Here is a 13,318-nt window from a genome sequence, read left to right on the forward strand (position 1 = left end):
AGAAATATGTAATTCATTTAAATTGCTCCCTATCAAAGGCCTGAAATTATATACTATGGTGTATGGAGTGTATACTTCGTACTATGAAAAACTTACTGCTTATGTATGTACATGATGAACTTGTGTTAGCTGTAAATTCAGTCTTGCTAGCTCTTCTGGCTCATTTAATTCTCTGAATAGTAAATAAAGGGGCTGTAGTTTGTGTGGCTCAAAAAGCACCCATCGGTCCTGCCGGCGTGGTCCACTTCCTTACCCCAGTTTTATGTAATATGTCAACTACGAATCTCCCTGGACAGATGCAGGGGATGCTAGGTAAATAAGTGAGTTTATCCCCATTTCGCTGATGTGCTAGAACCTATTCAATATAGGGCAACAGCCAGCACAGGCTCTGTGTTCTCTGTGTGGTTGCTTGTGTCAGGGTAATCAGAGATACGGAAGTTACTTAGGGCACTTTAACATGGTCTGAGATACACACCGTCTTCTTCCAGGGTTTGCTAGGGAGGGGAGTAAGGGAATAGGTACCAAGGGCTGTGCCAATAGTGTTCATCTTCTTTGGTCAGGTTTACAGAGCTTTACAGTCTGACTAAAAAAAAACATGATAATATGAACCTTCTTGTTACAGATCTATTCGCTTTTACAGGTAGGCTGCAGATACTGAATCTTTCATGAACAGAAATGAACCCTTCTCTATTTTTCAAAGTGGAGGGGAGGAAGATGGAGTTGATCTGACTTGTTGCTGCCACTCAGTAGTCTACAACAAGCACTAAATTAGAACTTGGATTTCATGACTTCTCTTTCTTTTTTTAAAGAAATATAAATGAGCTCATAACAGGTTTGTACTTGCAGGTATTACTGAGCAGAACTGGCCAAAGTCTTTCAGTAAAATAGTGTTTGTATTGCAAAGTGCTAGTACAGCAAAGCTGAAGCTGGTCAGGCTAGGATTTAAGCATGTTTTACCACTAACAGCCTACGTCTGATGTGTGTCCTATTTCCCCACTACCTACTGCACCGCCTGCAGTAACTGACCAAGGCGGTACATTGAGGTACATTGAGACGCAGCCTGGGCCACTTGTGATAGCAGAGGTGAAGCAGAGCTGCGGGCAATTGCAGGCCACCCCAAAACACACCCCAGTGTTCATGGGTGAATATCACCGTGGCCTTTGTGCTGCTTATGCTTGCAGTAATTGAGTTGGTACAGATTTATAGTGCTGCCTCTGACCTGGCAACAAAGCAGCCTCTTTTCTGTATTTTCTGTGCAGTGCACGGATGTAAGACGTGATAGAGATTTTCCTCCCTGCGTGCTCTGTGCTTGAGAGAGAGAGCGACTCACTAGCTGTTGTAGTAGTACATGTGGGCATTGAAGACATAACTGAGTATAACAAGTGGTCTAGGCTGTATTTGAAGGAAAATCTTGTACTTTCAGGCCCGATGGAATAATTAGAAAACATAGCTAGCTACCCTTTGAAAAAATATTAACGATGATTAAAAAGAAAAAAACAAACACTACATCTAACCCTTAATAAGGACTGACATGTACTCATTGCTGAACGGCAGAATCAAAAAGATCATAAAGAGTGCAGTGTGGAGGAATTATAATTGTGATAGTTCGGTTAAGGTCCCCAAGTGGGTGCTGTTCCTTTTATGCTGCACTGGCAGTAAAAGAGAGTGAGCCATCATTGCTACATTTAACACTTGTACATTTTTATTTAGTTAAATCAGCCATTGTACACATTGCAGCTATGTATTGTTAGTGTTGTTTTTTTTTTTTTTTTTAATTTTTAACTAATACATGCCCTCATAGATATATTCAATTAGTGTTATCACCATGGGAACAAGATGCTGATTCGTCAACTTAAAATTCACTTCTTCTCACAGTATTCAAGTTCTTTGATAACACAGCAAAAAATCAAAATAAGAGGTGAATAACCATTATGCTGTTACACAGAACATCATCTGCACCGCAAATAACACAACAGAAATGCATTTCTTTAGAGCCCCATTCTTGTAGATCATCCTCTGCTGTCTTTGACAATAAGAAAGCCATGATGTATCGTGAAATGTCTCATCATGGGTCTCGTTCATTTTGGCTACCAAAACACCTTTTTTTTTTTTTTCTGCCTGCCAAAAAAAGTGTTAGCATGGCACCTCAGGTTGCTTTGCCTGCTGGAAGCCAGAACTCCCAAGATGTTTTTATGCTTTTGGCATCATTATCTTAATGAGAAGTGCCCTTGTTCTGAGCACTGAGTGAGTCATAAAAAAACAACCAAGCAAACTATAATCATAGAAGGCCTGATAAACTTGGAAAACTCTTACCACCTACAGGAGAGGATTTGTTTTTAATCTTTCTCGAATATACTATTAAAAAAAAAAAAAAAAACAAATAGCTGTTTAAAAACATTTAGTGTGTTTGCGTGTGTTACATATGCTAAAACACTACAGAGTGCCCGCCACTAAATATTAAGGTATAGAATACCAAAAATGTCAGCTCTTTGTTTTCTTTTTTTGAAAATAAAAGTGCAGATATGCTATCATGGTTCTCAGAGGGTTGGTTTAGAAATATATATCTTATATATAGATAGGTAACAAAATATGAACAGAAAGTGGCTTTCAAGGATTGTGAGCTTTCTCTTTAAAAAACACTTGATTGGAGGATAAAAACTGCTCGCTCAGTGCTAAGAGGGCCAACAAGTTGACATGATTACAGGAGGGTTTGCTTTTGACCTTCAAATGCGACATGCATTTATTGGATAAGAGGCAATCTTGATAAAATATGGTGAATTAATTATTCTCTTTGTATAGTGGTTAAGTCTTTCTCCCATAGTTATCTACAGTGCAGTGGCCAGCAGGACAGTGTGGTTTGCTAAAGCAGTGATGAAAACAGGAAACTACTGTAGTTATAATTGTTTAATACACCCTGCCACATGTCCAGATCTAAAAGATTTTAATACCGTATGCAAATGTGCCATAGATATAGCTGCTAGCAAGTTGGTTACCTAATTGGGTATTTTTAATTTTTTTTTCTTTTTCTGGAAATCTTTAAGTGGCTGTCCAAAGGTCTTAAAAGTATCGATGGCCACAGTCAGCTGTTACTTCAGGAGAACAGCTGAGTTTCCAGGTTTTTAGCCTGACTCTTAGAGCCTTTAACTATAATAGATCCCTAAACTGGAAGTCTTATGGATGCAGTGGATCTGCAGTGCTTCCTCCTCAGTCAGTCTGTGTTCGTAGTGTTAACATTATTTTATTAATTGCTGTTCAGCAGTGTCAATAGACCTTGTAATCCATGATGCTAATTGTATTCAGAGGCAGTGTGTTTTCTGCAGTCTTGTAAGTCCAAATACTCTTGCTATATACAGTTTACATGTTAACTCCCTTTTTTTCATGATGCATGTACATAGTCACTTGAAGAGGCCTGTAGATGAAGTTGGCTTGACAAATGCAGTTTCATGAAGCTAGTGCAGAAGCAAATGACCAGCAAAAAGTGGCAATGCTGACAAATTCCCAGTACAGCACAAAGACGACGATTCGGTGGATAAATCATCCTGAATGAAGGATGCTATCTTTGGTCACAAATTAGCTTACAGGGTAAAAAATAACAAAAACCCAAAATCAAATACAGGGGAAAAAAATGAATTCACTGCATCTGCACAAGTAGAAATGGCAGTGTCTTCCAGTGATTATGTAGATAACAATGTCTACACCTAGAGAAGATGAATGTTGCATACTGGATGGATGGTTACGTGGTGGTGTTGAGGGGTGGCAGCTTCTCATTTAGCATCCTGTTTCCAGTCCTCTTTGCAGAAGTGTCTAAGAAGCTGCTGGAGGTCGTGCTGGAGGTCATCCTGTGGTAGTGCTTCTGGTGTGTCATCCAGTTCTTCTATATGAACGTGTTTTCCATACCGATCCTTCATCACAGTCCTCTTCTGTGTGCTGGCTTTATTCAGCATTGTCCTAAAGAAAAAGAATGAGAAATCTTTCTTAGAGAGCCCACAGTTTCTGAAGGCTTTAAGAGCTGCTCCTCCCCAGGTGGAATTTTAAAGTTTTCAAATTTTATTTAAAGTAAAACGAGAAGAATTGTAAGCTGGCAGTTTAAGCCGGCTACTAAGGTCATATGTTCTTTATTCACTCTGTATTGAATGTAACACACATCACCACTTAACTGGCTTTCATAATGTAAACTAGTGGCAGTTCATCTCCTCATGCTTATTACACATACAGTTTTAGATGCTCAGCAAAAACGTGTTTTAACATTGGCATGCAACACACTTTGAAATTCACACAGGACCTTCCTAATTGCTGTATTTCGCTTCTACACTCAAAGTTGTCCTGTAGAACATTAACATAAGATTCCTGTATGGTACTTTCAGTTTCTTAAGCTGATGGCTTCTTCAACCCTTGCTTCTGGGCAAGCCTGCCTTAAGACAGTCAGTAAAACTGTATTTGCTGATGCTTAAGTTGATGTGTGTGAGAGAGAAAATGTATGCGTATTTGATTTATATTTATATCCATATATCCTCTCATCCATTTTGATAGTGATCATCCCCGGTACAAAAAAGACAGGGATCTCCTGGAAAGAGTCCAGTGGAGGGCCACCAAGATGGTACGGGGCCTGGAGCATCTTCCCTATGAGGAAAGGCTGAGAGACCTGGGTCTGTTCAGCCTGGAGAAAAGAAGACTGAGAGGGGATCTCATCAATGTGTATAAATACCTGAGGCGTGGGGGACAGAGGGATTTGGTTTGTGGGGACAGGACAAGGAGTAATGGCCACAAGACAGAGCCCAGGCAGTTCCACACCAACATGACAAAGAACTTCTTCCTGGTGAGGGTGATGGAGCACTGGGACAGGCTGCCCAGGGAGGTTGTGGAGTCTCCTTCTCTGGAGATATTTAAGTCCCGTCTGGATGCCTACCTGGGCAGCCTGCTGTAAGGAACCTGCTTTGGCAGGGGGATTGGACCCGATGATCCTTCAAGGTCCCTTCCAACCCCTTCAATTCTGTGACTTGAATATTGAGTCAACTGGTATGAAAAAATATTTTTGAAGTATTCTTGATTAATGTTGTTAACTGTAAATCATACTACTATTATTTTGTATCACCTCCAAGGAAATCAGTCAGGCAGCAATACACCTTTATACTGAGTCTATCTAGGATGGAGTTACCTTTTGTCACAGCAGCAGCCTGTATGGTGCTGTGTTTTGGCTTTGTGCCCCCAACTGTGTTGGTAACAGACCAATGCTTTGGCTACTGCTGAACAACAGTGCCTGCACAGCATTAGGACTTTGTTTTTGGTTTTGTCCCTCCTGACTCTGTGCTCCTCATGAGTGTACTGGGGCTGGGCAAGAAATTGGATGTAGACACAGCCAGAACAGCTGACCCAAACTAGCCAGAGGGGTGGTGGATGTCATAAAGCATCATGCTCAGCAATAAGAACTGACGTAGAGGAAGAAGTGGGTGTGTGGGAATGTCTGTCTGTCTTTCAAGGTGACCACTGCCCAGAGACTGGCTGGGCATCAGTCTGCTTATGGGAGGTGGTGAATGATTCTTTGCATCATCCCTTCTTCACTTACTAAATTGTCTTTATTCAACCCTGTCCCAAGGAGAGCAGGGAAGGAGGATTAGCAAGCAGTTGTGCCCTACTTAGCTGTTAGCCCACAACACCCTTATTGACCAAGTCTTTTCAACTGATTGTAGACCTTTCCAGTGTGTATATCCCTTCCTGTAACAGAATGTTAGTAGTAAGGATTAGTACTTTTGTAATGAAGCTTTAGATACTGCCAGTGGTTTCACTTTACACAATTAAATCCACATCTGTTCATAATGAGTTTGTTAGTTCTTTTCTAGTAACAGTTCACTGACATGCCAAGCCAAACCTTTTAATAATTGATCCATCCTCTTTCATGATTTCTTTCTCTACTAAAGCAGGGAGTTGGACTTTCATTTGGTTACCTGTATAGCTCAATGCCTCAAATTAAAACATAAACTTCCAATTAAAACATAAGAACAGAAACCTAGGACAGAAGGTAATTGCTCTTCATACCTTAATACTTGATATAAATGAAGCTGAATGGTGAGAAAATGATGAATAGACAATAGAGAAGCATCTGCCTGCCATTTGCATCCTTACAACCCTTCCCCAAACATACAGGTTAGTCACAGTTTTTTGGGTAGGAAAGTGTCACTGTGCTAAGAATTGTACTGAAGCAATCTTAGTACTTCCAAGTTTGAAACAGCCCAAATCAAGGCCCTGGAGCACCACGGTTGCAGAACTCATCCTGCGTGTCTATTTACAACAGCCACTACAGCAACCCTTTTCCTGTCACAGAAAATATTCTCTTTTATAGCTGTCACACCTGTCAGCCTGAGTTGCCTGTTCTCTGTAACTAGACAGGCATACATAGAAATAGATGAAATGAAAGAATCAGGGAATTGGAGCCTGGCAAGCTCTTCCACAGAGTAACTACTGTTACTAATACTTAAAGAAAACAAAAAAGGCAGCATTTTTATTCCTTGTTGGCTGGGTGTGATCTTCTGTGTTTAAATTCTGTTACTGAAATGTCTAAACTGATCAGAAAAAGCATAAAAACAGGAAAAGTGTTAATTAGCTTGATAGCTATTTCTTCCTTTCAAGAGGAAAAGGAATAATTGTTGTGAGACATCTGCCTACTGAGAGAGTAGACTTAACTGTTTCAAGTTCTAAAATTAGGTCCACGAGGGGCACTGTATGGATGGCCTTCTTTACGAGTAACCACACACACAATTTCTACCAACTTTATTTAAATCCTCTGTCTTATTATATATTTTTTTTAATCTTAAAAAGTTTCACAGTTAATTCTCTAATGGCAGCTTCTTCCCCTATGCATACCTTAATATATTGATCTTTTCATAACATGGCCAAGTATTACAACAGAGGTTTGTATTTGGTAGTTGAGTTTAATGCTCCACCAGCAAAACTTTCAGTAGAGTTTGTCTCCAGGTATGTTGTGACACTTGTTTTATTTGTTACATTAAAAAGGCATTTTTACCTCTTCAAAGTCCTCTTTGGCTGACGGAAGATCAGTAGCTAAGCTAGCATCTCCTAGGTGTTTCTCTGTTCTCTCTCCTTGCACTACAGTTGTCTTTATGACTTTGCTGACCTTGCGGCCTTCCACTGGTTCAGACTGGAAATTGGAGGCACTGGGCAAAACACCTGGTTCAGACAAAGTCACCTGGAAGGTTAGAAAACAGATTTATACTGGGATACGAATTACATAGCAAACAAAATCTTAATATCTGTTCTGTGATTCTTTCTTAATCATTGCCACAGAGAACAAGAAATGTCTCACTTTCTAAGCATACACATCAAAATAGTGAGTGTATATTTTATTACCTGCTTTACAGCTCCAGAACAAGACCTTGTAAATATCTACCAGTTCAGACAGCAGGAACAGCCCTAGAGAGCATGTTCAGCTGAGCAGCTTTACGCTACCAGGGTGGAAACTGCTCCTGGAGCCTGAACTAGCTTGAGGGTAGCAGGGATGCTGCCACCCTCCACCACACCACAGGCTGCCAGACTGGCTCACATGTTCCAAGGCAACTGGAATTATAGGAAGTAGCAAGTGGGCCTCTTGCAGTGAATCTCGGCTGTATTTGCCAGGTAGCATGAGTTAGTGGTATCCATTCACACCATAAAATTAAGATAGTATTCTCAGGGGTGAGACAGACTTGTAAAATCCAAGGAACTCTTACAGGAACAACAGACTACAATTTTAGAACACCATGTGAAAGAGACAAAGCCCATGTATATGGGCTCCATGTGATATGGAGTAGTTCTGCTATGGTCAGCTAACTTTAAAAAAAAAAAAAAAAAAAAGGCTTTGTTTTTATGTTCCTTTACACTCCTAGGGAATTAATTCTGATGATCAATTCTGGTGAGAGAGAACAGTAATCATGTTCTTAGCATTTTGAATGTCTGTTAGTTAAACATTGCTTCCAATTGCAGTGCTGCTGAAATGAATCCCTATTTATTGGCTTCTGCTTCTCTGTCACTACCTTAATTGAGCTAATACAAACGTCTATAGGGCTGCATCGTGATCTAAGGCAGGAAAAGAAAAACTGAGAAGAACTTTGCAGTTGCTTTTTTCTTTCTTAATTGCCTGGCTCTATAGTTTGCATGAAGGTAACACTTCTGTTTAGCATCTTCAAATCCAAGAATGCATGAGTACTTTAAACCTGATACAACTAGATAGTTCTAGAATGGCTTAGCTGTAGAAATCTGGAGAACATCAGATCATTTCATTACAATATTCACCAACTTCCTTATTAGAGTATGAGGTATAATAACAAAGGCACACTTGCCATTTATCTATATGCCATCTTGGTACATACTGCCTTCTTTATGAATTTAGAACTTCTCATGAATCACAATCTGTATCCTGACATGTTTTCAGAGACAACTGTCTCTTCTCCCACCCCCTGCTTTTCTCTGTCTTTTTTGGAGGCCTTTCCATCTGCAAGGAAACTCTTCAAAGGATCATTCAGAAATGAATGTTATTGCCATAAGATGTAGCTATTGGGTACACTGGTGGTGGGCGTACTGCAGCTTTGTCCCATCACAAGGGAAGTGGATGATCTGACCTCTGACTGTTCGCTGTCGCTCTTCAGCACAACCCGTTTTACAACTTTGGAATAGCCATCTCCTTCTTCAACGGTGACAGGTTTTTGTGGTGTTCCTTGCATTATGATGTCTTCTTTTTCTGTGCCATCTGGAGAAACATACCGCCGGATGATCTTTCTAGTGACCTGAAGGAATGAAATAGAGCTTTGTCCCAAAATAATTAGCAATTCCTTTGTGTTCTCTATACAGAACTTTCTACTCAAAGGGCATCTTTCCTACACAGAAAAACCTACATAGATGGTTCAGCATTTTAGTTTTTAACGCACATTCTCACAAATACCTATAGTAAAGCTGCACATTGATGCACTGGCCCTGCTTTGTTTATCCCACAGCAAAGCTTCCATAAACCTATTTCACAAATGGAGTGAAGATATATACAGATATGAGAATGACTCTAAAATGGTAGTTACTATTAGGAGAACCGGTATAGCCTTGTAGAGAGAACAGTTTACAACAGCATAACTGGTAAAAGTCATTTTTAGACTGGCTTTCAAAAACTCAAAAAGTATCAACTAATTAAAAGGCTTCTGAAAGTAAGAGGTTATCAACTTTGCTACCAAGTACTTAGAACTAGATCTGCAGAGGGACTTGGTCATTACACTATTATTGCTCGTGGTACTAACACTGCTGCCCTAGAGACCTAGAATTAACCCGCTTAAGAGACCTAATCTGGTGCTTAAGCTTTCTAGGCAGTGGCAAGCCAAACACAGAGCAGCATAAGAGAATTAAAGAGCTCAAGATGAGCTAAATCTCTCAGGAGGATGGCTACACATCTTTCTGTGGACACATTTACAAATGCTTTCACAGCTCCTTCTGACAAGATATTCTGGTGCCGTAAAAACTGAACTGTATGTACAGCTACAGAAACTCAGGAACCTGCTTGGACACAGCTGAGTGAAGATCCTAAAGTCTGGATTTAGATGACTTGTGGATCTAGCCCCCCACTGGTTTCATTAATATGAGTACACTTATACTCTTAACTATTTATTTAAAAAAAAATAAAATAAAAAATCAGCACTTCCTCAGAAATGGTCAGGTCTATGTAGAATTCTCATTGGATTTATGTGGGAAAGTTAAGCAATATGTTAAGTTATAAAAAAATATAAAACAGAATACTCCAAATCTTCACATCTTGGAATCTATCATGAACAGAAATTCTGTTTTCTGCTATGCTCAATTTTTAAAAATCATGCCCCTTTACAAAATAAAATTGGGCACGTATGTGGATTTATTTATTCTTCCTTTAAAGGATAGTAAGAAGGTAGCAAGGGCTGTAACTGATAATACCTTCTTTACCACTGTCTGGCCATGTTCATCTGTATATTGCTCTTCTGTGACTGTTTCTGGTGGCATTTCAGGCATACTATCAGCCTGTATGACAAAGAACAAAATTTAAGGAAGCAATGTCTTAATGCAGGTTTAAAAAAAAAAAAAAGCAACTTTAAAATCAGTTAGAATAAAATTGAGAAATGTTAGAAAGAATTTGTTCTGCACTTGAATTCCTAAAGACGTGCAAAGGAAAGTTACAAAATGGACAGGCAAACGTGTTAGTTGACTGTGCTGTGTATTGTCCTCCTCTTACTGAGGTGCTTAATGGGGTGTAGAGTTGTGTTAGCAGTATTACTACAATCCTCTTTTCAAGAAGAGGTATTAGAATGGTTTATCTAATGACCATGCATTATTCAGGAGCATTGCAGCTTCAGGTGCAATACCAGCCACGTGGTTCTCTCAGCATCACTCCTGAAGGTATTACACCAGACATTAGGCAGCACTGGCTCGTGCAATCATTCAACACTCAGTACCTGAATAATAACCCGGCGACGAATGACCCTGGTAGTTACCACCTCGTCCTCGTCCGAGCTGGTCTCCAGCTCACCTAACTCCTCTGCTAGCTCCTATGGGAAGCATGGAAGCAGTGCTCTGTTGTATGCAATGCTAGCATTATTTACAGTCTCTGTCTTCTTTTTACCTAAAACCATCCTCTCTTCTGAAAGCTTGTGCTTTCAGGATTTTGTCTCTTACCTGACTTCAGTCTGTAAAACACCGATGTAGGGGCAGGGGGAAAGCTTTGGCCACTTGACTGTACATTAGTTGTTCATTAGCGTGTTGAAAGAAGATCAGTCTTTGTGGTATTAATTCTATAAGATGGCCTTAAGATGCTTCAGTGCTCTTAAGGTTGCCAGAGACAAGCCTGAAATATGTTGTATGACATGACTAAGATGAACCAGACAGTATTGCTAACACCAACTCTGGCATTCATATGTATTGCATATGTTTTCTGCATTGTGCAGAAATCTGTATGAAAGCCTTTTAGTCCTCCATACTAAGAAGTGCACAGCATAGCATACAGACAGTAGGACTCAACAGCTTTAACTAGAGGTGAATGTATCAACAGTCTCAGCACTGGAAAGAAAAAGTTAGTTGCAAGTGTTGAGGTTCTCCTGCACAGGGAAGAATTCAAAATTTAAATGAAGAGGTCAGAAGGCAAAGAGAAGCTGAAAAGAACTACTTGGGAAACATCTACAGTATAAAAGCATAAGGGGGAAAATAAATATTCGGTGGTGTGGGTTTGGAGGAGATGAGGATTATTGTAGCGATTCGGTAGTACATTATGCTTGACAGCAGCCGTTGTATTGAGTCCTAAGCTAAGCTTTCAACATCACATTTATCCTACGCATTTTATATTCAGCATTCTTCTGAGATCTTGGAGGCGGATCTCTGAGACATCACTCTAGAGGTGGTACATTTGGCAACATAAACAGCGAAGAAAGAAGAGTCTGTTCCTAGGTGAATGTCTAAACAGGAAACCAATTCTTAAGAACTGTTCTTTCTCTGCTCTAACTTCACTGATAAAACTAATTTCCTGCTCAATTATGCCTTCTGTTCTGACTCTTAAAACAGGCAAAAAAAAAAAGCTGTTTATTCTTAAACCTAATCTGCCGAGTACCTTATATTCCCCCGAAAGCCATGTAGTTGCTCTCCTTTATTCCCTCTGTATATGCAAGAAGGTTCCTTTGTCTTACACAGCCAAATGACCTACCTCATATACATTTTGCTCCCCTCTTCCATCTGCTGTCTCCATTTTTCTTTACTGCTTGCATACTACATAAACACCATTCTCAAGTTTTTCTTCCAGTGCATCTTTAGTCTTCTGCAACATACATCCTGCTGCCTTTTTTTCCATCTCACTAAGTTTACAACGTTTTTCATGTCATTCTTCCCGATGCTCTGGGCCAGCCTTGTCTTCTTGAGTTTTTGATGTTGTAATTTTGTGTTTTGTACATCTATTTTTCAGCATTCACTTGTACATGGTTTGCTTCTGCATCTGTTACTTACACCAAGTAACTCTTTCCCACATGCATGGACATAACTGCCACAGACCAAAGGACAAGTAAGACTAGCAAAACCAGAATTACAGTTTAGACTTTAGGATCTTGGTTTTGCTTCTGCTATCAAAACCTCTACACAAATGACTATAGCTAGCCCTCAGAACCACAGAGGAAAGGGAAAATGGCTCAGTTGCAGATGAAGATTAATCAGGCCTATAGAAAATATTCCCATTTTAAGAATGACAGGACATAAAACTTGTCCACTGTGTTAGTTACTTTGAGGAAAAGTTGGTATTTACCTTTTCCAAAGACTCCTCCTCGTAGCCACTTCCAAGCTTTTCTGGCTGTTCATCAGTTGACTCCACTATCACTAGACTAGTTCTCCTTGGAGAGACGTCATCCTGATGGAGCTCAGGCTCCTCGGGCTCTTGGATGATGGGAGATTCACTGCTCTGCGAAGATGATGGGGAACGTGGGGATGATTTTTCTCTCTCTTCCTTTGCCACACTGAAGCATGCAGATTTTTCATTTGCTGCCTTTCCAGTTTCTGGTGCTGCAGACTGCTCTGTTCCTGGAGTTGTGACACTGTGAATTACAGGTTCAAGAGTTTTATCAGGTAACTGTAGTCCACCTCTGAGGGTGACTCCAAAGGGTCACGTCAGACTTATGCTGATTGCATTAACATTAACCGTTTCACTGCCTAGAATCACCTGTTGAGGCTTGCTTTTCTCTTTTCATACATATAGGTATGTATGTGTATATATATGTATGAAAAGAGAATATATATATATATATTATGTATATGTATACACACACACACACACACATAAAAGCAGTGAGCCTGTAAGAATTACAACTTTAACTTTTAAAACTTCTTAGACGTTTTGGAGCTAGCACCTACACACATTTTGTTTTTCCTCGTCCTAAAAATTAACAGAGGAAATTGCGAAGTCTTACTAGCCATGAGTCCAGATTCCTTCCTACATAACCAATCCCATGACTAGATAACAGTTATAGATTAACTTGCATGTATATGTGTTGTTTTTTTTCCTGGTATAAGTTGTGTTTTGACAATTTATTGTGCTCCCCCAACTATTGCCATCTACACAGCTGTGTTCCAAAGAAAGAAAACATTTCATTGTAGTACAAGTTAAAACAGCATTGATCTGTCCTTTCTTCCCATTCAGTGGGCTATATGCATTATTGTAGAATTTCTCTTCTCATAAAAGCTTCCTCTTCATATAAAGCTACTTATACCTAGCCCAGTTTTCATCCTAGTTCACACTAGAGGTGAAGGACAGCGATTTTCCCGTGTCATTGCTACTCTCATTTTAGCATTG

At 39.8% G+C, this 13,318-nt stretch overlaps 1 protein-coding gene across 38 annotated transcripts in view; it reads right to left on the reverse strand.

Annotated features, from left to right (window-relative positions):
• Nucleotides 1-1,680: 1,680 nt before the first annotated feature.
• ANK2 (ankyrin 2) overlaps nucleotides 1,681-13,318 on the reverse strand; it is a 338,359-nt gene continuing 326,721 nt past the window's right edge. For 37 of the 38 annotated variants that reach the window (XM_032186273.1, XM_032186279.1, XM_032186281.1 and 34 more), the window contains 5 exons: nucleotides 12,278-12,563; nucleotides 9,937-10,020; nucleotides 8,610-8,774; nucleotides 7,019-7,201; nucleotides 1,681-3,948 (listed from right to left, as the gene is read on the reverse strand). In XM_032186273.1, the coding sequence (XP_032042164.1) occupies nucleotides 3,934-3,948; nucleotides 7,019-7,201; nucleotides 8,610-8,774; nucleotides 9,937-10,020; nucleotides 12,278-12,563 (733 nt within the window). In that variant the 3' untranslated portion in view covers nucleotides 1,681-3,933. The remainder of the gene's footprint in view (nucleotides 3,949-7,018; nucleotides 7,202-8,609; nucleotides 8,775-9,936; nucleotides 10,021-12,277; nucleotides 12,564-13,318) is intronic. The other variant, XM_032186275.1, reaches the window with a different exon arrangement.

This window comes from Aythya fuligula, chromosome 4, assembly GCF_009819795.1.
Source record: "Aythya fuligula isolate bAytFul2 chromosome 4, bAytFul2.pri, whole genome shotgun sequence".
Taxonomy (NCBI): domain Eukaryota; kingdom Metazoa; phylum Chordata; class Aves; order Anseriformes; family Anatidae; genus Aythya; species Aythya fuligula.